At 37.4% G+C, this 27573-nt stretch overlaps 1 protein-coding gene across 3 annotated transcripts; it reads left to right on the top strand.

Annotated features, from left to right (window-relative positions):
• The first annotated feature begins 1976 nt into the window (after positions 1–1976).
• On the top strand, positions 1977–27573 carry LOC306882812 (uncharacterized protein). 3 transcript variants are annotated; one of them, XM_079437722.1, is made up of 4 exons: positions 1977–2081; positions 21681–22383; positions 22486–22576; positions 25788–27573. In XM_079437722.1, the coding sequence occupies exons 2-3, from the start codon at positions 21920–21922 to the stop codon at positions 22571–22573; spliced, it is 552 nt and encodes a 183-aa protein (XP_079293848.1). In that variant the 5' UTR covers positions 1977–2081; positions 21681–21919; the 3' UTR covers positions 22574–22576; positions 25788–27573. The 3 variants fall into 3 exon arrangements, 2 of the variants coding, with proteins under 2 accessions (XP_079293848.1, XP_079293847.1); XM_079437721.1 differs by lacking the exon at positions 1977–2081 and adding an exon at positions 16240–16531; XR_013785296.1 differs by lacking the exon at positions 1977–2081 and adding an exon at positions 16240–16531 and having other exon boundaries at positions 21681–22576; positions 25779–27573.

Here is a 27573-nt window from a genome sequence, read left to right as displayed (position 1 = left end):
TACAGCATCTCAGTGCACTGTTCATTTTGGCAAATGTAGAACGACCTAATTTTTTCATGCATACTGCTTTCTTATAAAAATAGTATACCGTTTGAAACAGCTGTATTGATTCAGCCGCTGGAGCGTTTTGATACATTTCTGGCTGTAAAGTGAAGCAGCTTTTGTTTTGACAGTTCTTCTGTCAGCATTAAGTCATTCGCTCAGTTTTATCTCGCTACAAATACTCAAACGGCCTTTAGCTCACCTTGGCTGTGGGAACGTCACCTGTGGGCTGAAATATCACCGTCCCTCCTCGAGGAGCGATCGATACAGCTGATGGATGAGGACAGCTCAGATGTGAGAGCCACTGGAGAATAAACGACAGGGGGATTCGCACGTCACCTTCCCCAGCGGAGAGATGAGATTCACACGGCCTTCTGTCTCTGGAGCTGAGATGGAGCCCGTTTCCGTTTCCTAAACACATTATATGAAGAAATCATACTGTAAGTAATATGGTGCATTAACAGAAACTCTTCATATGTATTAAATTTGGTTTCAGGATTATGCTGAAGTCTGTTTTTAAAGCAGAGGTCATCCTGGTCCACTGAACAGTCAAGCGTGTTTATCTGCTGATTCTGAATGAGAGAAACCAAACTGTTCAAATCGCTTCCAAAAGCTTATATTTCAGCAAAATAAGCCAAACTACATTTATTTTACTGAGTGATGCTAACCTGTGCAAAACATACAATGATGAGGTGTTTTGGGTTGTTTTGTATTTGACTTTTAATTTCTTAAAAAAAATAAAAATTAATTGATTTGTTTTATTTATTTGTTTCATATGTTTATTAAAGAAAACAGTATACTTTCATTCAGCAAATAAAAATGTTATTAAAGTAAAACACTATTAAAATAAAATGTTTTAAAAATGTTTTTTTATTTCTTTATTTTAAAAATTTGTTATATTTTGTTTTATTTATTTCTGTATATTTTTATGTAATGTTTCTTTATTTAATTTTGATGTTTTTATTTATTTATTAAAGAAAATAGTACTTTTATTCAGCAAATATGCAATGCATTGATCAAAAGTGACAGCAAAGTTATAATGTTACAACAGATTTGTTTTGTTTCAAATAAATGCTGTTCTTTTGATTCACTGAACAAGTTCTGATAAATAAAATGCATCACAGTTTCCACAAAAATATGAAGCAGCACAACTGTTTTCAACAATATGATAATAATATGAGAAATGTTTCTTGAGCAGACGCAGAACAATATGTATAAATTTGATTTGATTTATTTATAATTATTATTTTATTTATCCATTTATTAAAGAAAATAGTACTTTTATTCTGGAAAGATTGATTAAATTGAACTTTATTCAACAAAGAATCCTGAAAAAACAAATGTATCACCATTTTCACAAAAAATATCGGGCAGCACAACTGTTTTCAAAATTGATCATCATAATCAGAAATGTTTCTTGAGCAGCAAATTAGGATATTAGAATGATTTCTGAAGGATCGTGTGACACTGAAGACTGGAGTAATGATGCTGAAAGTACAGCTTTGATCACAGAAATAAATTACAGTTTATAATATTTTCACATAAAAAACATTTATTTTAAATGTTAAAAACATTTCCGTATTTGATCCAATAAATGCAGATTAGAAGATATGACTTCTTCCAAAAACATTTAAAAAATCTCATATTTAAATATTTTTTGTCAGCTAATGATGAGAATAATTAATTATGCCGTTTAATTTTTTAGATCTCACAACCCTTCCATCATTTGAAGCATCATCTGCCCTCAGCCGGACATCTGGACCCTATTACTGACCCTCATCATTAACGCTGATGTGTCAAGGACACGCTGACCTTCAGCTATTTTCCAGCTCACAGGAGCATAGCAGCGGTCAGGAGGGAGTGACATCACAGGCTGTGTGATGGCTCCGCTGTAAGAGCTTTATAAGACAGATGTTCACACGCTCACCGGGACGAAACCAGGAGATCTCTGCACGCACACGCTCTCGGGGATGATAAGTGGGACTGGCAGGCCTGTTCAACACCAGAGGGCTTGAGATGACTCTTGGCTCTTGTGAATCGTGAGTCGTTGAAGCGTTGCTGTGTTAATCTTTTTTGCATGATGTGATAATGAATCTATCGCTCACGGGAAGATGCTTTTAAATGCAGAGGGTTGCCATAAATGAAACCCACGCAATATACACAATCCAGAGCAACATTTTACTACTATGTCCACAAATTTGCACAAAATTAAATGTTCAGTTTACACTTCTTTCAAATGTTCACCTTTATCATATTTATGGAATGAATAAATCAACTTTGGCTCCAGCCTGATATGAAACTGCCTGATGGTTCTAGGGCAATCTCACAAAAACATGCCAAGGTTATATTTCACCCCAGAAATCAAGACGTTATATTTTGCATAAACTAATAAAAATAGTTTGTTTTTTTGCACATTTCCTCTTGAAAATTCTCATTAATATGAAGCTGCTAGATGTTTTATTTGTTCACGTTTGTTTGAAAATCCAAACTTCTCATCTTCTAGCTTTTAGGCAGGAGTAGCTATCTGTTTGGCCGACCAGTGGTTTATTAGTTTTGCACTTCATCTTTAAATAATGTGTGTCATTGTTTTGTTCACATTACAGTAATGAGACTGATTTTTTTTTTTTTTTTTTTTTGCATTATGGTATTACATGAGTAACTTGTGCTTAAAACTACACTGTAACTTCTGGCCCTCTAGTAAGCATAAAAATACAAGTTGCTTGCGGGGGAATATTGTTTTGGTCAGTCGTGCTTCGGCTCCGGTATTCCGCACGGATGAATCTGACAGTAGACATAATGACTAAACCAGTCATATCAGATAAAGCTGGACGCTATAACCTGGCAAGGCTATTTATAGGCAAACAGACCAAAGTAGTAACTGGTTAAGAGGTTGTTACCAATATTATAAACATGTCAATGCACAGTAAATGTGATACTATTCAAGCTATGTTGATTCGTGTTTTATGACGTAATGACAATTAAAGTAACACTATATAACTTGTATGAAAATGATCAATTCAAATAAGCAAGTTCATCTAAAAACCATCTTCCAATCACTATGGTAAGCCTATAATTATCTATATTTTAGAGTTGCCGGATGGATTTAATGCGAAATTGCATACTTTTATCACTCCTTGGTTATATCTTTAATTTATTTATGAGGTAAATGCACTCAAAAGAGTGATAAAAGTATGTAGTTCCTGACATCTCTAAAATATAAATAATAATTAAATACTGAAGTTAGTGACATAAGGGTTGGAAGATGGTTTTATGATGTATCATTAATTTCGAACAATAGTTTTGTGTAGCTTTAATTATCATTACGTGCAAAAGAATTCACAAGATCTTGGTCCTTAAATAGGCTAAATTTTCTTTAAGCAAAATATTTAGTGTAGAAATATGACCTGAAAATGTCTTTGAAAGGCTTCGTGAGATTCCACCCAAGAAAAGTTGTAGGATGGACGGTGAGAGACGGCACACTGTGACCACATCACAGCCAGACAGATCATAGCCGGAGGACAGACGCTGCGCTGCTGCTGTGGGACTCCAAGGACAGAGAGAGAATGAAGGTTGGGGAAACCACAGATGGTGACTCGATACCTGCAGGGAGGGAATCTAAAACTAAAATGAGCTTTGCCTTTGGTGGAGGAGAGGATGATGATACCTGCTGCATTAGAAACCATGGGACAGTTTTCATATAGTGTGCTATTCTGTCGTCCATTGTATGGAGGACTATCACCGTTTAGCCCTTTAACAATGCTTTCAATGTACTGTATATGCTATAATTCTAAACTGAAAGCATCTGCTCTGCTCCATACAGTTGCCAGGTCTGTGTGACAAAACTAGCCCAATGGCCAGTCAAAAACAGCCCAAAATAGGGCAATCGCCATATCCCAAATATCAAAACAAAAAAATTGAATTTCCACATACCTAAAATACATATTTTACAGTCACTGTTAGGTACACGGCTCAAAGGATTCCTACCAGTGGCCCTCCTTCACATAACTTATCATTTAGCACAGTTTTATCATAGGCAGAATGCAAAATACAGTAACCATGTACGCTCTTGAAAATCATAACAAGCGATATCCAATTTTTTAAAACTATATTACTAGAGGTCAATCCAAAAGTTTGAATTAAAATTTCCCAAAAAGCTTATGGACGTAATTCTAATATTAGTCAGTCACTGCAGTGGTCTGCTGTTTTTGTCACTCTTCTGAGGAAGATTCATTCACTTATTTTGTACCCACACACAGAAAGTTTGGTCAGATGTTTGGTCAGATCAATCTCATTGTGTAAGTGATTTTTTCTTCTTTATGTTTTAAAGACGTTTTCTTTGGATTGTTTGGCTATTTGAAAGAGTATATAGGAAAATATAACTTAATTTGTGTTTCCTGTTAGCTAAATTTCACATACGTGAACAAAAATCTGCCTCCGAATCTCTCTTTTCTTTATTCTAAATTGATATAGCCAAACATGGAAACTATCCAAATTTCCGTTAACCCTAAAGCAGTGAAAACTGCATCCCTATAACCATAGTTTAACCATAGAATTTGTAGTAAAACTAAATAACAAATGGTAAGCCATTTGTCAAAAAACAAATAAAATAAAAACATGATTGCAGTGTTTTTACTATAATAAAATCATGGTTGATTTTTGACCCATGTCCAGTATTAGGATTTTCTAGAAATATATTGTAATGATGTAGTTATTATTGTACTAATTTTGACATTTAGGCAATTTAGAAAGTATAGTTTTATTAAATCTTGAGTATTCAAATCATGTGAGAGACATATCAGGGCAAAATAAAGAGACTGAAAAGTAAAATGGAAGTGAAGGTGCAGTTCAGGAGAGAACTTTTAATCATTTTCCATGTCCCCAGCCTAGGATTTAAACCTTTTTATGTGATGGCCGCACATAAAATAAGGTTGTCCGTGTTTCAGAACTTGTTGTGGGTGTATGAGATGGCCTGGGTGAGTGTGAGATTTCACGGCCTGCAATTTTGAATGAGCGCTCACTGTTTACTTTCACTTTTGCTTTGGCCATCACACGCACTCTGTGTAAAGGGAGCACATCCTTAAGCAAATCCTTAAGCATGGTCTGTCAGTCATCTCTCCTTACTCTCGACCCAATACTCCTGCAGCTCGTGTTGGATGCAGGGGGTTGCCAAGTCCGCGTTTTTTCCCATGGAATTTGGCTACTGTTGCCATGGGTTGATTTCCCCCCATGGGTTAAAAGTTTGCATAAATTATATTTGAATGAAATGCTTGTAACATTGAAACATTTTGTATTGTACCCATGATAATCTATGGTAGATGTTAAATTTTGTGAAGGAGTGCCACTGGTAGGAAGCCTTTTAGCTTTATTTATGATCAGTCTGCATAACAGTGACAGTAAAATATCTTAGGTATGTACCTTATATTTTCTTACTCTGTACATGTGTAAGTGTACTTGAAAGTGCTCAGTTTTCTGATGCATTTACTTTAACTTCTCAGGTAATTTCAAGGAATGACCTATTTCAGATATGGCCTACATTACAACAACAGTGGTTACATACACATATTGAAATGTTTGAACAAAATTACTGCTAGGGACAATTAAGTAGTCGCTGGATATTGGTAGGGACATGTCCCTACTAAATTCTACGCCCTTGGAGTTTTTTTGAGAGTCAGCCTTCAATCTTTTGGTTTACGTTGCTGGACATAACACATGATGACAAAATGAACATGTTAAACAAGATAATGCTTAATTTCACGATAATCTGATTAAAAACTTTAATCTATTGACACCCCTAATTTTGGGTAAAAAATAAAGTAGAATATTGTAAGAACTTTTATTTCATTGCATTATAATCATGACAAGAAAAATGGACATTTAATGATTTTAGAAACATTTCAAAACAACATTTTTTTTTCAAAACAACAATCCTCCCATCTGGTCAGTCTCATGATATTAGAAAGTGTTTTCTCACATTTTTTAATCCGGTTGTCTGTGCTGCTTCCTATAATGCCTTGTAGCATTGATGTGCAGCCACAAACATGTTGCCAATTATTTATTTTTGTTCAATTAATAACATGCAGCAATTCATTATCATTCTCGACAGTGGTTAAGTGTAACACGCTGTCTATAGGGACCGTTGTAACGGCTGATTAGTCTGAAATGCATAATGACTCTGTACTTCATTATTGAATCGGGCTTCTCTCATTTAGTTTTCTCAGGTTTTCCGTTGGAAGTGATTAAAATTCTCATCTATGTAAATCTATTCAAATCATGCCATTATAAAACTCTAGATATCAGTCTGCTGGCTTTATTTGATCATTTCTGTACTGCATTTTCACTCAAATCCTCTGAAGACACAAGCATATATATGTGCATCATGATTGGAGAATGATTCAAGCCACACTTCCCAAGGTTATATAGAGGCTGCATCTATCAAACCAGTAATCTGCAACCCATGACCATAATCGTGCATGTTAACCCAGGTTTAACCTCTTCTCGACTGGAGCGAAGTGCGGTCAACTTGAGGTTTTTGTGTCATTACGTTCCAGGCTCATCATTATTACATGCGTTCCCTCATAAGCAGGCTCAAGTTTTACACATTTGAGGCTGGAATCCATGGAATTTTGCAGAGAGGATTTTAATATATTAAAATGTTTCAAAGGATTATGATTTTGGCTCATCCCTTAGTTTTGTTTTGTTCAGAATAAAAAAAAATATGGCTACATTGGTGTACTTACAATGGAAATACCCATCAGACAATTGCTTATGTGTGATTAAGAAAACTTCAAAAAACACCAATTTTACAGTCTCTGCACTGGCTACCAATTAAGTTCCGTATCATTTACAAAATATGCCTATAAGGCCCTAAATGGTTTAGCTCCTGCGTACCTAACTTGTCTTCTATCACGCTACAATCCAACCCGCTCCCTAAGGTCGCAAAACGCTGGACTTTTGTTAGTACCTAGGATAGCAAAGTCCACTAAAGGAGGTAGAGCTTTTTCACATTTGGCTCCCAAACTCTGGAATAGCCTTCCTGATAACGTTCGGGGTTCAGACACACTCTCTCTGTTTAAATCTAGATTAAAGACACATCTCTTTAGCCAAGCATTCACATAATGCATCTTATAATCTTGTACTGCAGTTATATCTGATCAAATGTACATTATTATTATTCTTTGGCTTGGGTTGAACAAATCATTTTTGCTTAGATGGAACAGCAGCTACGCTAATTATGTCTCTATTTGTTTCTCTATTTGATTAACATCCCGTGGTAACTAGGAATGACAGAAGCTTCAGTCTGGATCCAACCCTTAAATGATCTGAGATGACCGAACACCTGAGAAAAGATGATGCCAACCCCTCAGAGGATGCCAACGCTCAGACAACATACCAAATTTTGACATAAGTTAAATATATTAAGGTTCTGCAATATATAAATATATTGTGGAAACTTAATTTCCTGTAGAGCTGCTTTGCAACTATTTGTATCATAAAAAGCGCTATACAAACAAACTTGAAACTTGAACACAAATGCAAATTTTTCTTCCCCAGTATTTATGTCATACAGTATATAACATTTTTAAATCAAGATATATTTACCGAAGAAGATATTAAGTCTTGTTTTTTGAAAAATTTATCAAATTTAAGTTAGTTTACACAGTAAAGTAATACCTAGATCTAACTTATCAAAAGTGCGGCAAGTGGCTGCATTGGATGTTTTAAATTGAGTCAACTTGCAGCCTTTTTAAAGTATAATAAACACTGTAACATTACTTAATACAAACACAACAAAATCAAGTTGAGTTAACTAATAGTACTAGTATTACTCAGTTAGATAAACCTACTTTTCTTGGTGCGGGTAACTTATTTATGAGTAACCTGAGTAAGCTGTACTCATTTTAATTATAGGTTTCATGAACTTTATGTTCTTCGTAAAATTAACCTAATTATATGTGAATAAACATTTTAATTGAGTCCTGGCTATAACCTCAGGAAAGAAATATAAATGGCTATATTTTAAGCACTACAGTGATTAACTTTACATAAACAGACTGTCAATAACAATTACAAATTCAATTGAAGAAGAAAAAGATGGGAAGATAGATTGAAGACAATAACATTTATTCAATGTCAACCAGTGTCACTTTTAACAGTGACTACAAAACAGCCAATAAATATGGCCGCACATGTACACAATAATATAAAACAAACACTCTATAAGTGTATTTTCAACCTGTTCTGAACAGTAAAGTGAAATATCCAAACTGCCCAATCTGCAATGTTTAGATAAAAGTAAATCTGAGCCATAACATCACAAAAATGATTACAGTATTTCTATATTTTGAACAACTGTTATTTTTAAGAACTCCCAAATTGTGCACACAACACTGTTGAGTATATACCTCATGAGGTAACGATCGGCACAGAACACAGTCCAAAGTCCACATTAATTAAGGCACTGAACAATGAACACAAAAGGAAAATAACCATGGAAATTACATTACCTGAGCAACTTGTACCTGTCAAATGAGTCTTAAGGTCAAAAACAAACAAAATAAGAAAATCTGTAAGATTATTTTAAATAAAAATACTGGTAAAATTCTGAAAAGACTCGTTGAAAAGTGTTCTTTTACTTTGGAGTTTGCCTGTCCAACTGGGACATTAATTAAAATTAAGTGATATGCCACTGATTCTCAGGAACTTTTCACAGATCTGTAAAGAGAAGTATACCATCTTAGTTACATACCAAAAGTGATATGTTTTTTTCTGTGATTTAAACAACATGAGAGTTTTTTTTTCAATCAAATGAAAATAATGGACAGTGTCAAGCAGTAAACATATTCACTATATAGTTATTTTTTAAGTATGAAAAATGCAAGAATGAAATTTAATATCTTGTCAAGTTTGTTGCCTTATGTGCCCAACTATGGGCCATTTACCATAACTGAGCAATGTGAAATTCAACTGAATGTGGCACAGCATAAAAGAAACAGAGTCTGATGGTGAAGAAAGTTTTGTGAATTATAATTTGAAAAAGATACTGTTGACTGCATACTGCACTGTATTTTTTAGCCATACCAGTAGATGACAAAGAATAGTTATAGCTGTAATTGTATCTATTCTGAAGTTTTTCTTACCTGGATGTGAAGCTTGAAGACCCCAGGTAACAAAAGCGCTTGGGTATCTAAAGACCAGGAAAATGCATAAGGTTAAAAATCAGTGGCAAACGTAACTTATTTAAGTAATAGGTTAGAAATAGTTTTAGGGTTTTTTCAACCAAAAATCTGTCATTAATGGACTATGCAGTATTAAAAAACGTGGATCAAATCTCTAAAATCAGACAGACTAAGCATACATCTCTACAGTCAAATCTGTGCATCTGCTTTAGTAATACAAAAGTATACTAACATGATCTCTGATTCCCACGGAGCCCGGCACGCCACCTACAGGAGAGAAAAATAACAATCCGTGGCGACGGTTTTGCAATCCGTTTCCTCAGATTAACAAATCGTGCCCACGGATTAATAAACCGTACCCACAAATTCATAATCCGCGTGCACGCTTTCGCAATCCGTTCCCACGGGTTTGTAAACGCACGGATTTGTGGCCCCGCTCCCACCGCCAGATTCAACCAGGCCACCTGTTTAGGTGCGGAATGCACAGCATTGTGTTTATTAAACATTATTTTCCATAGTAGGCTATAATGAGACCATGATCCACAAAATAGTCTTCTTTTAGTGTTTATTTTACATTAATCACCAATAGGATAAAACATCGCCACCTGTGTTTTATCCTACAGCTATAGCTATAGTATATAGAGACCGTGTTGTTAATATGAAATTAAATAAGTGCTGTAGTCATGCCTACTATATGTTTTAAGGCTACTTTGGCTTTTATTTTACCAATAATATCACTTTTAATCATTAGTTAGTGTTAACTTAAACTAGTGTTTTGTCTAGGACTTTTACCATACCGTTTAATGTCAAATATTAGTTTGTTAACGCTAACTAACGATTGTATATTGATACTTTTTAGCATAAAACAAATAAAATAAACTAGATTACAACTATTTAAAGTAAATAAAACCTACTTTGTGGGTGCAGCACTTTTTCCAGTGTAAGCTTAAAACAAGAAGGAAACAAAACTGCCAGTGGGGTCAGAAAAATAAACAGAGAATAAAGTTCACAGGGAAAACGAGATAATTTTTCTGACCCAAAGGCAGATATTTTTCTTGTTTTATGCATAAACTTATATATGATATATTTGTAATAATATAAGTCCAGAACGTCTCTGTGAAGTTTCAGCTTAAATACCCCACAGATCATTTATTATACAATTTTGAATATGCCCATTTTGAGTGGAAGGAAAAACGTGCCATTTTTGTTCATGTATCTTTAAATGCAAATGACCTGCTGTGGCCCCGCCTCTTCGTGCCACGGCCTCCTATGCTCTGAAACACCTGAACATCTCTTCGTGTTGATTTTCATGTCTATGGTGCTCGCGAGACATTGCAGTTCCTCAACATCATGAAAGATTATTATTTGCAGGCATTTTCAAGCTAACTGCTTGTTCTTTATGCAAAATGTAGTGCATTTGCTTGTGGACTGAACACATTAACCGACTCTAAAATTTTGTTGTACATGGTTCTGCTTTTTATTTCCACCTAAAGCCTTGGAAGACAATAGGATGTGAGTCTGTCACTGAATGACATGTGAGGTAATCTTTAGTTTACAAGAACAGCACACGGCATTTCTTTAATAACGTTGACAGCGTCCCCATAGGGCAGTGTGTGTGTGTCAGTGTTGAGCTCAGGAGATCCTCCACGCTTCTGCTCGTGGCTATAGATGCTGTATGCATTTAAAGTGTCTGCTCGCTTTTTCACTGACCTGGTTTTGTGGAAATCTGCTGATGCATCTCTGCCGTCTCATGTGACCGCAGGCTTTCAGAGACATGGCTGGACTTTAGTGCAGACCTCCGGTCACAGTTTACGTACACTGATCTGCCACCACAGCAGATGGACCCAGTGTCTTTATGACTGTCAGAAATGATTGACAGAATATTCATTTTTTATTTATATGGATATTGCAGAATACACACTTACTGTATGTGAGCATTAGAAATATTAGATATTAATTCATCTGATTATCTCAAAGGAAAAAATATTAATAATAATAATATTAAAATTGAATAATAAATAAATTATCTGAGAAAAAAAACATTTTGCATAAAAAAGTTGGGGTTATTTTAGTCGGTTTAGTTTCTCATTTTTATATAGTTTAACCTAATGCAAAATACACAAACAAATAAAACTAGAAAATAAAAATATATAAATATTAAAATGAAAACAGAAAATATTTAATAGTATCTACTGTAATAGTATCTTAATTATACTTAGATGTTTTATTTTGCAAACAATTATTTATTATGATGTTACAATTTATTCACATTACAATTATTATTACCATAATTACAATTTTTTTCAAAAGAGCATTAGTTTAACCAAAATAAAATAATGTAAAAATACTTAAAAATAAAACTTTTTTTTGCATTGAATTCATGAGAATATGGGGTTCATTGTCATGAAAATCATGTCATAATGATCCAAAAATGGACCTAAATTGCATTTTCTATATGCTATATATATGTGTGTGTTTGTGTTTGTGTGTGTGTGTGTGTATGTCTTTTGATATTAGTGGTAAAAATGACCTGACTTTTGAAATGAGTGAGCAGAGATAATCTTGGGGTCATTCTCGTGTAAGAATATTTTCCTGCCGTCAGAGAGGAAGTTAGATCATCTCTATTCCTTACGGAGACGGCCAGGTCAAAGGTCAACAGTTGCAGTCTGTCCCAGTGATTGCGAGAGGAAGCAGATCTTTGTGAAGAGACTGGTCTCTGAGGTCATTATACTTCATTCAGAGGAAGAGCTGCTGTTACTGCTTATTATTCTGCTCTCAGAACTACTCGGTGGTTTACTGTGGACAGACATGAACAATGAACAGGACATCAGCCTTTTCATGCACTATTTAGAGAGTTTCCTCTGATATAGCCTCAGACAGTAGGTTCATAGTCACCGACTATCTGATTTGTGTGGTTAGGTTTAGTGTGAACGATTTAGTCTAAGTCAGCAACATCTAAACATCCTTAAAACAGGACAAATTTACCTGAGAAGCAAAGCTTGCTTTCAGGAAAAGCGTCTTTAATAGAGATGCATTTGTTCTGTTTCATTGGTAGATTTTGTTATTTGTTTTTAAGTATAACAGACATTTTTTTGCATTATTCTTATATTAAAATTACATCCTCTTTGAAGCTAGAACTTTTGCAATTCAACTTTAACCTTGATTTTGTGTGTGTGTGTGTGTGTGTTTTGGTCAGTTTGACCCACTTTTGTTTGAAACACTGGTTAAACTCTGTTTCTAACTAAAATCTGTTGGCTTTTTCTCATTTAGGGTCATGAATGTGCATGCAAAGTATCAACACTTATGTGTTTTGGAAAGGATTTACAAATTATTTGACCATTTTTTTAACCAATTATTTGAGGACAAAAAGTCAGGTAAAAAAAAACTCTAAACTTTAATATCATATAACACATTACAGTGTTATTTTAGTATTAGTGTTTTTTTTTATATTTTGAATTGAGATTTTATTTTTATATTTTCTGTTGTATTAATTTTGTGATTTTTGTGTATGTGTTTAATAATTGTTTGTTGTTTTTAATATAGTGTTTATTCATTTTATTTAATAGTTGTAGTTTATTTCATTTCAGTTATTTTCAAGTTCAATATTTATATACCACGTTTAAAAATAACAAATGTTGTACCAAAGTGCTGTACAATTAGGAAGAAAAAAACTGAAATAAATAGAGTTAATCCTGCGTCCACAGAAATATTGACTTCCCTCCGTGCTCTTATATCTGCGTTTAGAATATGCACATATGTATGCGTTGTGTGTCAGGAGCTCGTCAGTGAGAGCACTGCCATCCTGATGTAGAAAGCAGGTGCTGTGGGACAGATGTCTTATTACTGCTGCTCGACAGGCCACGCATACACACACAGCATCGCTGCGAGTAAAGGAATTGCATCCCTTCTGCCTGAAACACTCCTCAGGGAAATGACATCATCATCTGAGGAGGAGAGAGAGCGTGCAGAAAGAGGGAGGAGTTTTGTTCCTGGATGATTTTAGCAGTGGAATAAAGTGCTGAGATGTTTAGAAGACATGTGCTTATGTATGAGAGAAACTGTAGTGTGATTCGAGCTGGATTCCCTCATCTCTCTCTCTTTTATACACCCTTCATCCACTGGGTTTTCCTCAGTGGGCACTTTGGCAAAACAAAACCAAAAGGATTATTAATTATGAATGCTAAATTCTTCCTCAGCCTCTAGAATGAGTTGCTTTTGCAGTTTAGTTTCTATAAATGCTCTATATTGGGGAGGAAGTTTTCTAATCGTTAGCTCATAGCAATTTGTCCATTTATTTATCCGTCTAGTTGAAATATTTCATAATTTAATATTTTATTATTTCATTTTTAAAACATTAACTATATAAACTGTTTTATTCATTTAAAAATGTATTAATTAAAAAAAAATAACATTTTAGTTTGAATTTGATGATTCCATTATCCTCAGTCCTCCATATTTACAGTCAAGTGAGTTTGAATGCTAATTAGAGAATCTCTGAGTTCTCAATGCTTCTCTGCTGTTTCAGCCATTTTTCCTGCTGAAATGGAGCTCTTCCTCCTCTGTAGCGCTGGTGAGGTTTTGCAGTGCCGTGTCAGTGATTGGTGATCTGTTTTCATTTGTCAGCTCTCTCTCACGGATGGTGGCACATGACAAAGTAGCTCGACACACTTGATGCCTGATTGATATTTCCATCTCTGGCGCTGTTGTTTTCCAGCAGGTGAATATGAGATGGGAAATAGTACAGAGTGCTGTGGTTCTGTGGTTTCAGAGTTTTTAATACAGCTTATATTCATGAATGTGGAATAAACTTGAGTTTCATTTAGTTTTTATAAGCTCCAAAACTCTTAAAGTGACAGTCCGCCCCAAAAAATGGCATTTCTGGCCCCCAAAAAAGTAATGAAATAAATAAATAATAAAAATACTGTATATATGTATGTGTGTGTGTTGGTTTTTGTGGTTTATGGGGACTCTCCATAGGCGTAATGGTTTTTATACTGAACAAACTGTGTGTGCTATTGCCCTACACCAACCCTACACCTAAACTTAACCCTCACAGGAGACTTTGTGCATTTTTAGATTTTCAAAAAAACACCATTTAGTATGTTTTTTAAGCCTTTTGAATTACGGGGACATAGGCAGTGTCCTCATAAACCACCTTCATATTGTAATACCTCTGTCATACCCATGTCATTATACAAATTTGTGTCCTCATAAACCACATAAACATGCACACACACACACACATATACACACACACACACACACACACACACACACACACACACACACACACACACACACACACACATATATATATATATATATATTAATAATAATGTATGAAAACTCACCTTGGCAAGTCTTGTGAGATTCACCCAAATAACAAGGAATTTCAGCAGAGCTAAATATAATTTTCCATTTCTATGATCATTTCAATGCACATTAATTTTCCTGCCAAAGCCTGGATATAATGCCACATAGGTCAGTTTGTCCCACATGTCAGTTTGCAGCAGTATATACTACAATCACCATTGACTGTAGAGCTCCTAAATATAGACGCTGCAGAAACGGAGCTCCTGTCTTCAGGCTACAAACTGCTCTGTGCCACTGACCTGCAGGGTTCGCTGGAAATACATTTCTTTTCCTTTGCCCTTTTGTGTTCCAGGCTGGATCTCTCAGAGCTAATTGTTTAACATACTATATCTGATTTCCAAAGATTCCGCTGTTTTGACATCCAAGCATTTAGATGTTTTGACTTTTTCAGGGTTAAAGGGGAACCTGCATTTGTGCGTTTGCTTGTGAGTGAGCTCGACTGAATATATGCACCCTAGACACATTTGGCCTGGAGGGAAAGTTGAATGTGTGTGTTTGTGTTTGTGTTTAACTCTCTTTATATTTGTGTGTTCAGCTTGAATATGTGCAAAACCCTAGTATAGTTTGCCAAGCTAGAAACCACTCCAAATAAAACTGGTCTGCATCCAATTTGCAGAATGAAATCCAGTGCTTGTTTCTTACTAATTTTAGGTTGCCGATTCCAAAAATATACTTGTTTTGCTTGAGCAAGTTACACGTTTTTACAAAATAAGTGCATTTTGTAGCGTTTTTGCTTTCTCCAAATATTTGTAAGGTGAAAACTGGCACAAAGACATGATTCCTGTCTTCATCTGAGCCCGATAATAACATGCATGAACGATCCTGTAGACTTTAATGATTTCTTTTAAAGAAATAAAGCATATAGACACTTTTCAATCAAAGCATTTTGAAAACTTAAATGTCAAAATAGAAGCAATATATGGTTTAAAATTTATTTAGTTTAAATTTGAATATTGGTAGGTATTGTTCTGTTAGCAGATTAAAATATTAGTTGTGATTTAAAGTTTTTTAAATTATATCATGACACACAATTTATAAGAAAATACGATTTCAGTCTTTCTACTTCAAATTTTCATGTTTTCATTTCATTCAATGTGCTACTTGCTTTTTCTTTGTAATTATTTATGAAATGTACTCTTTTTTGAGTAAAAAAAAAGTTGTGGGATTTATAAAAAAAAAAAAACAATTCACTCAGAAATTGCTAGTAAATTTCACATAATTACAAAGAAACAGCAAGTAACACATTGAATAATGACATTTTACAGTAGAAAGACTGAAATTGTATTTTCTTGTAAAACATGCTCCAAGAATCTTTGTTTTATTTACAACTTCAAAAAAAGATATTTTTACAGTGTATAACTGAGGTGATTATAATTGATTTTTTGCAACCAGAGCAGATTTTATCCCAAATAGGGTGACAGCGTTAAACATCAACAGATAAGTTTACACCAAATACAAGAAATAACACTAGAAAACACTGTTTAAAGACTGAAACCAAACTGTTTCTCTCTCGACTCTTTTGAAGAACAAATGGCGTTTTATTCATCTGTCTGAACGTTATACTCTGAATCTTTCCTCCCACTACAAAGACATTGAGCTCAAAGGCAGAGCCTCTCATTAGTGTGGGCGGATGAAGATCCTGGCAGCCTTTGTTATGAAGCAAGCGCTGGAACTGCGTCTGTGAAGTCCATCACCGGAGGGAGCGTCGGTCAGTTTAGATTGTGTTCCTCATCAGGAGACGGGAGGAATCCCAGGACGATGTGTGATTGATTTGCACTACAAAGCGAAAGTGAGGTATCATCTGTGACTCTAGAGGACAGACCACCATCAGGTTATCATGAGGCTGAGAACGCATGAACCGACCATCAGCATCAACAGGCCAAACCTACATCTCATTTCCTGATATACTAGAAAGTGTTTGTGACAAGCAGGTGTTTCAGGTCTGTTTCAATGATGAAAGATGAGTTTAATGTTCTGGCTGCAGTTAAAATCTTGGATACGGCATAAAGTTCATTGGCTATAGATGATGTTCAGATTCATATGTTGTGTTTTCTTCAGTTATTATAGACTGTCTGAACATATTAATCATATTGTTATATTAGGAGATTAATAGCATGTGACACACAGCATCCACAACAGCATGTTTTATTTATTTTTTCCTTTTTATTCGAAACATTCTCAAATGCATTAACTATATCATGAAATATCTTGATTCTCACCTTTATAGATTATGTTAGTTGATCTAGTGGGCGATGGTCAAAGTAACCTAATAATGCAATCTATGCATAAAAACCTGTCTGTTTACTTAATAACGCCATAACATATTTTAATACGACTGACTTTATATTTAATGTGAATTTAACATTGAAAGTTAATGTGAATAAACACATTGTAAGTTAGGCTACTAATCATAACACTTTCATTGTACAGAAAGAGAGCATTTACATTATTAAAGAACATTTTTACTGACAGTCTAGAGTTCAAGCACTCTCAAAAATCTCATTAAAATCACTGAAGCTGTTTACACTATGAAATGAATATCTTATAGATTCATAAACACATCTGCACTTTGTTGTTTCTAACGAGAGAATTCGCCAGAAGGAGGTATTCAGTCAGCGAGCGAGTGAAGAAAACACCAGCATTTTAGCGACGGCTCATCTGAACACCTCTGATTGGTCATTGCGTTCATAAGCTCAACAGCATCGTGTGTGATTGGTTATAATGGCATGTGCCCCCTTTTGAATGGGCATGACGCCTCTGGACTAAAGTGTCTAAATACTTTTTGGGGCCAATATAGGCTAGATGAGCTCAGAGCTACCGATATGGACTGGAAGCCATAGATTATTATTTTGGGACCATTTGAAAAAGAGACTATAGTCTCAATATGACTTCCCCTGGTTAAATAAAGGAATTTAAAAAATTAAATAAATGACCTTAAATCTGCAATAAACTGCAGAACTGTTGTTCAATGTGTGGAACTGGATAAGATATATGCTTGCAAACAAAATGAGCATGCACTTGTATATCGGTGTGTGTAGTGTGCTGAGGTGTTGTGTGTTGTGTGGATTGCTGTCACTGTGATTGATTTTGTGAATCCCGCTGGCTAGTGTCTGTGGTACATGAAAGGCCTTCAGATGTTGAAGAGACCCAGAATTCCCTCTGGTTCCTTCTGTGCTTCTCATCTCCCAACCTGGTCTTCATTGCTTTTATATATACACACGCACTATGGCCTTTAGATTCTGAATGAGCTCCATACTGTATGAATGGTGTGATTGAACACAGCTGAAAAGTGTTTTATAAATAGTGTTCTTTTTGGCCATATGGTCAAGCCAAAGAAGGATTTTTTTATGTGCAAGAATTATTCCTCAAACTAGTCTAATTTGGTAGCAAATTTCAATTCAAACTGAAAGTAAATAGTACTGTCTCTTCTACTTTTTTGAAGGAACTGAAAGGAAAAGTTTACCCAAAAATGAAAATGTGCTGAAAATGTGCTCACCCTCAGGCCATCCACAATGCAGATGGGTTTGTTTATTCATCAGATTTGGAGAAATGTAGCATTGCATCACTTGCTCAGCAATGGATGCTCTGCAGTGAATGGGTGCCGTCAGAATGAGAGTCCAAACAGCTGATAAAAACATCACAATAATCCACACCACTCCAGTCCATCAGTTAATGTCTCGAGAAAATAAAAAAAATGTGTTTGTATGAAACAAATCCTTTAATAAGATGTTTTCAACTTCAAAATACAAGTCCATAATCCATAATAATGCTTCATCCAGTGAAAAACTCCATCTCCTGTTTTTCTTTCATATCAAATCCTCCAACACATTTATTTAGAGCTGTTTTGGCTTGTAAACGGTGCTTGATCTGTGCCGATTTCTCTCTTGATTCAGACAAGATTACTTTATCATTGGAAGAAGCGTTATTATTGATCATGGACTCGTATGTTGATCTGAAGCAACATTTAAAGTTAAAACGTCTTGATGGATTTGTTTCTTACAAACACACAGCTTTTGTCTTCTCAAGATGTTAATTAACCGTTCGCAGGGTGCTTGATTGATAGGCGATCTGACCAATCAGAATGCAGATATTATGTGCCGCCGCTGCTCTCTGCCATCTTGCCCGACAGCTACAGCCTGTCTCCATAGAAATCCATGTTAAAACAGTTAAAAAGATTAATTGAATTGAAACTTTTTCAATATAACTAAATATACAAATGTGCGGAAGGTTAAGCTAAGGAATTCCTTTAAAGTAGTTTTGCGTACCAGAAAATTGTTCTGTGGACAAAATCCTGTGAACTTCACCCCGATCGGGAGCTGTATCTGCACATGTGCGCTCATCTGTTATCAATGCAGCTAACCTCGCGCCGCTTCATTTTCCCACTCATTAATCTATGACAGGTCCTTTACTGCAGTCATTGCGACACTGTATAGTGATGAAACTATGGTGCCATGTGCTTTTTTACCATTTCATAGGTTTAACGTTATATTGTTGGCTCTGAAAATGTAAATGCGCATGTTTAGCGTGAGAATAGCAACAATAACTAAGGGTGGGTGGGTCTTTGCGAATGGTCAGTTGATGGACTGGATTACTTGTGGATTATACCAGAGATTTTCTTAATATAGGGAGATGAGAGGGTCTGTATTACTTACTATTGGAGAAAGCATAACGGTCAACTTCGATCACGTGTGCCTTAATAACCAATCACATTACAGCCTTGACGTCATAGAATTTCAGTCAGAGTTGTGCGACACTCATTGGTCGTTTACGGATACCATAGAAATTAATGAGAAGTGCCGTAAACTGAATCCCACCTGTCGCAAAAAATCAGTGACTTCTCTTATAAAACAGCATTTTTTTTCGTGGTAAACTCTAAAAATAGTTCAATCCAAAAGTATTGTTTAGTGTAAAACATGTTGTAGATTAGCAGATAGGCTGTTGATTTAATAAATGATGAACTGTTTTAGTGAAGCCTCTCATCCATTGACATTCATTAAAAAAAACGGCCTCTGGTCTCCTTTCCCACGTACTGCCAAACCGGAAGCGTTATCTTTAGCCATTACGGTTTTTCGGCTAATAGTTGCAGGCTTGCCTTCTAGTGGCTTTGATTATACTACGGGGCCGTTGAATGCTTGAATCTGATTGGCTAAGGTGTGCAATTATTTTCAGGGAAATGCACGGCAAAAGTAGTTCCAGGCAGTGTGCATTATTTTTCTAATAATTCAACGGCTCGTCGTCAATTATTCCTTACTTGTTAGGTTATGTTTTTATCAGCTGTTTGGACTCTCATTCTGACGGCACCCATTCACTGCAGAGCATTCATTGCTGAGCAAGTGATGTAGCCTAATGCTAAATCTGATGAAGAAACACATCTTGAATAGTATGAGTGAGAGTCCATTTTCAGCAAATATTATTTTTTGCATGAACTATTCCTAGAACAAATCGTCTCGGGTTACATATGTAACCCTGGTTCCCTGAAGGGAACGAGACGCTGCGTCGAAAACGCTAGGGGAACGTCTTCAGTGTGACCGCGCTCTGAACCAGAGTGTAATCTGTCCAATGGATGGGCGAGACGTTATAGGCGGGTGATGTCACCGACCGGGAAGCATAAAAGCATGTGCGGTGGAGCCGGCATTTGCTTCTAGGAATGAAGCAACCGCTCGCAGGGATGCAGGAAGTATGGCATAGTTCCAGGAACTCGAGCTGCGTCGAAAACGCTAGGGGAACGAGATGCCCATGCCACTAGACTTCCAAGTACCTGCCCTGTGTGTATCACTAGGAGCACAGCGAGGGCGAAAGAACAGAAGAGCCCGGAGGGGCCCTAAGATCAAGGTCATAGAAACGAACAAAGGTGAGGGGCGTGGACAAACCCGCAGCATTGCAGATATCCTGCAACGAAACACCTGCCAGAAAGGCCTGGAGGCCACCATACCTCGGGTAGAGTGCTTGACCTCCATAAGCGAGGGGAGAGCAGAAGATTCATAAGCAAGAGAAATAGCATCCACAATCCACGACTAAGGGTCTGCTTAGAAGCAGGCAGACCCCGCTTGGCACATACAATTAAGCTTCTGGTCGGGCTCCCCAAAGAGAGGAGGACTGAAGGCCTGCAGCACGACAGGCCATGGTATAGAAGAGGGGACCTAGGAAATAACCCACTCGAGGGTAGAGGAATGCTTTGGCCAAACCGGGCACAAAGATGAGATAAGAAGGGGCCACGAAGGGCCTGCAAATCCCTACTCTCTTAAGAGAAGATATCGCCAAAAGGAAGGTAAGCTCTCTAAGCAGGTACGTCAGCTTGGTGCGCCTGTAACACTGCCATGGTGTGCAGACACGCACCAGCCTGACCTGCAGCCGCGAGCCTTCAGAGACAACGTCACGCAAGGGAACAGATAACTCGCGAGCGTCTGTTCCACTCGGGGCATCGCTTCTGATATGAATGAGAATTACGTAATGCACGCGTCGCCTCGGCAACTACAACAGCCAGCGCTCACTCAAAGGGGGAAGAACCGCACACGCGGGCTTCCACGAGCGAGAGCGTTAGACAGGGAATGCAGGAGGAGATAACCCGTCTCCAACCTGTTCGCCAGATCCATGTTGCGATCCCCGCAATCTCACTCGCCACCGTGCCTCAGCAGCGGCGGGAATGCAAAATGTACAGCGGGGAGAAGCACAGTCAGCCCCTTTTTTTTTTAAGAGCTGACTGCGCGCCGTTCTCATTCATAATATGCTTGTGCAAACACAGTTTGCGCATGCGCTGATTTGTGACTACATGTTTTGAGTTTGAGCTCTGTCAAGTTGATTCTTTATCGTCTATTTTTTTTTATCTTAAAACTATTTATACACTATCTTTTTCGTTTTTATAACGTGTGAATATATCCACAATAGCATTCTAAAACAAAAACAATCGGAGCGCCTTATCACTAGTTTTATTTTGATTTCTCGTGTTTGCTATTAGCTTATAGCCTGTTAGCATAGGCAGCGTGCCTGCCGCTAATCTAGCTTACACTGCTAATACTCTATTCACACACATTGCCTTTGTCTCACTCTTATTTGCTTAAATGGCGGATTTGTGTCTACCTTTGAGTGCAGGTGAGGACACGTTCGAGCTGCATTCGGTGCAGCTGGAGCTGGAGGCCGTGGAGAAGCAGATCCGCGACCTGGTGGAGAAGCAGGCCCATCTGAGAGAGAGGAGAGCCGCGCTGGAAACATCCCGGGCTGAAGCTCACAAGTCCGGGGTAAGTATACAGCACGCTGCTAACACTCCCACCACCTCTACTCCGTGCGTTTCTCTATACAGACACTGTGCACCCAGGACGCGGTCTTCACAGATGTCCTTCACTCCGGCGCCGGGACGCCACGGACCCTGGGTGCAACAACAGCAGCGGAAGACGCGAGCCAGGCCCTGGGGGACAACCTCGCCGCCTCCGGTCTTCGAGATCTCCACCCGGAACCGCTTCGCTCCCCTCCGCGAGACGGAACGCGACGCTGTGATCGTCGGAAGCTCCATCGTCCGGCACGTCCGTGCTACGCTAGCTGAAGGTAAAGTGCACACACACTGTTTCCCCGGTGCTCGTGTTCTCGATGTTTCTGCGCAGATACCCGCGATCCTGAAGGGCGATGAGAGCATCGGGGCTGTCGTGCTGCACGTGGGGACTAACGACATCAAGCTGCGGCAGACGGAGACACTGAAGAGGGACTACAGGAGCCTGATCGAGACGGTACGCAGCACATCGCCCGCGGTGAAGATCATCGTGTCAGGTCCACTTCCGACGTATCGACGAGGACACGAAAGGTTCAGTAGACTGTTTGCTTTAAACTAATGGTTATTGTCATGGTGTAAAGAACAGAAACTGCTCTTTGTAAATAATTGGAATCTTTTCTGGGAGCGTCCTAGGCTTTTCCGTGCTGATGGCCTGCACCCCAGCAGAGTCGGAGCGGAACTCCTGTCGGACAACATCTCCAGAACGCTACGCTCCATCTGACTAGTAAGTCAATTCTCAAATGACTTTTGTTCTACCCACTTAAATGATAGAAGTACCCGCGTTGTCCAATCTATACAGACTGTGTCTGTCCCCCGAATAGCGAGGTCAAAATATAAATTTAATGCAGGATCTAGAAAAAATCTGATCGTGATTAAACCAGAAAAACACAAAATAAATGAACAAAAACAATTTTTGAAGCTTGGGCTCCTAAATATTAGATCACTCGCACCCAAAGCAGTTATTGTAAATGAAATGATCACAGATAATAATTTTGATGTACTCTGCCTGACTGAAACCTGGCTGAAACCAAATGAATATTTTGGTCTAAATGAGTCTACTCCACCAAGCTACTGTTATAAACATGAGCCCCGTCAGACTGGCCGTGGCGGCGGTGTGGCAACAATATATAGTGATATTCTCAATGTTACTCAGAAAACAGGATACAGGAGGTTTAAGTCATTCGAAATACTTCTGCTTAATGTTACACTGTTAGATATGCAAAATAAATCTCTCTTATCTCTTGCTCTGGCTACTGTGTATAGACCGCCAGGGCCATATACAGATTTCCTAAAAGAATTTGCAGATTTCCTCTCAGATCTATTGGTTAATGTTGATAAACTGCTAATTGTCGGAGATTTTAACATTCACGTTGATAATACAAATGATGCGTTAGGACTTGCGTTTACTGACCTAATAAACTCTTTTGGAGTTAAGCAAAACGTCACCGGGCCCACTCATCGTTTTAATCATACGCTAGATTTAATTATATCGCATGGACTTGATCTTACCGATATAGATATCATACCTCAAAGTGATGATGTTACTGATCATTTCCTTGTATCGTGCATGCTGCGTATTACTGATATTAATTATATGGCTCCGCGTTATCGTCTGGGCAGAACTATTGTTCCAGCCACCAAAGACAGATTCACAAATAACCTGCCTAATTTATCTCAACTTCTCTGTGTACCCATAAATACACATGAACTAGACGAAATAACTAGCAACATGGGCACTATCTTCTCTAATACATTAGAAGCTGTTGCCCCCCTCAAATTGAAAAAGGTTAGAGAAAAATGTACTGCGCCATGGTACAACAGTTATACCCATTCTCTCAAGAAAGAAACTCGTATTCTTGAGCGCAAATGGAGAAAAACTAACTTGGAAGTTTTTAGAATTGCGTGGAAAAACAGTATGTCCAGCTATAGACAGGCTCTAAAAGCTGCCAGGGTAGAGCATATCCGCAAACTCATAGATAATAACCAAAACAATCCAAGGTTCTTATTTAGCACAGTGGCTAGATTAACAAATAAACAGACACCGCCCGATCTAAATATTCCCTCACAATTTAATAGTAATGATTTTATGAATTTCTTTACTGATAAAATAGATAACATCAGAAATACAATAACAAATGTAGATTCTACTGCGTCTAGTATTTCAGCTTCATTCATCGCACCCAAAGAAAAACTGCAGTGCTTTACAACTATAAGACAGGAAGAGCTAAATAAACTTATCAGTGCATCTAAACCAACAACATGTTTATTAGATCCTGTACCCACTAAACTACTGAAAGAGTTGTTACCTGTAGCAGAAGAACCGCTTCTCAATATTATTAACTCATCGTTAGCCTTAGGTCACGTCCCAAAACCATTCAAGCTGGCGGTTATTAAGCCTCTTATTAAGAAACCACAACTAGATTCTAATGAACTGGCAAATTACAGACCCCTTTCAAATCTTCCGTTTATGTCAAAAATTTTAGAAAAAGTTGTGTCTGCTCAATTGTGCTCCTTCTTGCAAAAAAATGATCTCTATGAAGAATTTCAGTCAGGTTTCAGGCCTCACCATAGCACAGAAACTGCACTTGTTAAAATTACAAATGACTTGCTTCTTGCTTCAGACCAAGGCTGCATCTCATTGCTAGTATTACTTGATCTTAGTGCTGCGTTTGACACTATAGACCATGATATACTCATAGATCGACTACAAAACCATATTGGTATTCAAGGGCAGGCTTTAAGATGGTTTAGATCCTACCTGTCCGATCGCTACCACTTTGTTCATTTAAATGGGGAGTCATCACAATTATCACCAGTAAAGTATGGAGTACCACAAGGATCAGTCCTAGGTCCTCTTCTATTTTCAATATACATGTTGCCTCTTGGTAATATTATTAGAAAATACGGGATTAGTTTTCATTGCTATGCTGATGATACTCAACTATATATCTCAACAAAACCAGGTGAAACTTCTAAACTATCTAATAGATTGTGTAAAAAATTTAAAAGATTGGATGACCAATAATTTCCTCCTATTAAATTCAGATAAGACAGAGATATTACTTATTGGACCAAAAAACAATACACAGAATCTCTTGGATTACAATTTACAACTAGACGGATGCACTGTCACATCCTCTAAAGTCAAAAATCTGGGTGTTATATTAGACAGCAACTTGTCCTTTAAAAATCATATTTCCCATGTTACAAAAACAGCATTCTTCCATCTTAGAAACATTGCCAAGCTTCGAAACATGCTTCCTGTTTCTGATGCAGAAAAGCTAGTTCATGCATTCATGACCTCTAGACTGGACTATTGTAATGCACTGTTAGCTGGTTGTCCTGCATCTTCAATAAACAAGCTACAGATAGTCCAAAATGCAGCGGCTAGAGTTCTTACCAGATCAAGAAAATATGATCATATTACCCCAATTTTACAGTCTCTGCACTGGCTACCTATTCAGTTCCGTATCATTTACAAAATATTATTACTTGCCTATAAGGCCCTAAATGGTTTAGCTCCTGCGTACCTAACTTGTCTTCTACCACGCTACAATCCAACCCGCTCCTTAAGGTCGCAAAACTCTGGACTTTTGGTAGTGCCTAGGATAGCAAAGTCCACTAAAGGAGGTAGAGCTTTTTCACATTTGGCTCCTAAACTTTGGAATAGCCTTCCTGATAACGTTCGGGGTTCAGACACACTCTCTATGTTTAAATCTAGATTAAAGACACATCTCTTTAGCCAAGCATTCACATAATGCATTTTATAATCTTGTACTGTAGTATATCTGATCAAATGTACATTATTATTATTCTTTAGCTTGGGTTGAACAAATCATTTTTGCTTAGATGGAACAGCAGCTACGCTAATTATGTCTCTATTTGTCTCTGTTTCTGCCACGGGATTAACATCCCGTGGTAATTAGGAATGACAGAAGCTTCAGTCTGGATCCAACCCCTAAATGATCTGAGATGACCGAACACCTGAGAAAAGATAATGCCAACCCCTCAGAGGACCTAAGAGGATGCCAACGCTCAGACAACATACAGAATTACCAAATGACCACTGGAACTAGTTGAGACCTTACAATCTGACTTTGCTGCAGTTAAATTGAACTGCTGGTTTGTTGGCCAGAGGATTTTGATTTTGATATTGTGCAGTTGCTTTGACACAATTTACATTGTTAAAAGCGCTATATAAAATAAAGAACAGTTTCATTGACGCGTCCACCTCCACGGAGGAAGACGGGAAGGGAAGAATCTTCATTCCACGCTAATGAAAGCTCACTCCTCAAAGAGAGCCTTCCGAGAGCAAGCATCACAAAATGGGCAGTCAGCTCCCTCGAGAGCTGAATCTGCGTGCTCTGCTCTCAAGCAGTCCACACACAGACTGCGTGTATCCCCAGCAGTGATATAACGTGTGCAGGGAGGAACACACAGCCTGTAATGCGATCTGCTATAGCCCCAGTGCTTGCACATATTGCTGGAGCCTAATTCAAGTGATTGTGCTAGGACAAACGACACTAAATAAGACTCACAACACAAATCGACAGACACACACACACACACAGAGTAGCGGTTGCTGAATGACAAAAAGCAAACGCCGGCTCCACCGCATGTGCTTTTATGCTTCCCGGTCGGTGACGTCACCCGCCTATGACGTCTCGCCCATCCATTGGACAGATTGCACTCTGGTTCAGAGCTCGGTCACGCTGAAGACATTCCCCTAGCGTTTAGACGCAGCTCGAGCTCCTAGAAGGGAACCAAAGTTTCTTACCATTGATATCTAGCAGTCATTCTATTGCTCCAGCTGTGATTAAACTCTATCCACCTTTTTCAACGCAGAAGTAAGCCTATGGTTGAGACTTCCGGTTCATTAGCCGCTATAGGTAAATAACAACGTGCAGAATAAAACTGTTTGCACTACAAACCAGTGTGATCATAATTAAAATAATACATTAAAATAATCTGATACCAATTTTCAATGTCAAGCAGCAAAACTAAGTGTTTTGTACAGCTAAAAATAGCTGGACGCGGATGAGACCGAGCCATAGAATTTACAAATGACCACAGCCATTATTAAATATTAAATTAAATATCAGAATCATAATCTGTTACTCCATCACATCACATTAGTTTGAGACTCAACTGGATGTTAATAAAAACCTCTAAAAGCAGAAAAATATGAGGTTGAAACCAGGCTCTTTCATTCTTCTGAAAGGTATTAACATACAGGAAATGACTACTTAAGATTTATTCAATTTTCAAAAGGTCTGTCTTGAAGTAGGAAAGGTGCCATGTATAATTTACCTCGTCATACTCTCATTACAAGATGCTTTTAATGTCTTTGAGAGTATTCTTGTTCTGGTCTTGGATTTCAGATTGTGCTCACTTGAAGTAGTCAGATGTTGTTTTAAGATGCGTTTCAGAGAATATGAATGCATCTGTGAATGCAGATAATGTGAAATCTGTGAAAATAGAGCCTCATATCACAGTTTGTTTATATATATACATACACACTAAACAATTATATATATATATGTGTGTGTGTGTGTGTGTGTGCACTAAACTACACACACACACACACTTCATTTGACCCTTTTAGTGGTATAAAATTACATCGTATTACCTTTAAAAGTCAACATGAAACAATATTCACAACCAATTTCATGTCTGTAATGATGTATGTCTGAATGGAACAGGATATTAAAAATGAAATGA

This window comes from Barbus barbus (genome assembly GCF_936440315.1).
Source record: "Barbus barbus genome assembly, chromosome: 16".
Classification (NCBI taxonomy): Eukaryota; Metazoa; Chordata; class Actinopteri; order Cypriniformes; family Cyprinidae; genus Barbus; species Barbus barbus.
The sequence above is the reverse complement of the archived record's forward strand: the minus strand, read 5'-3'. Positions and strand labels throughout refer to the sequence as shown.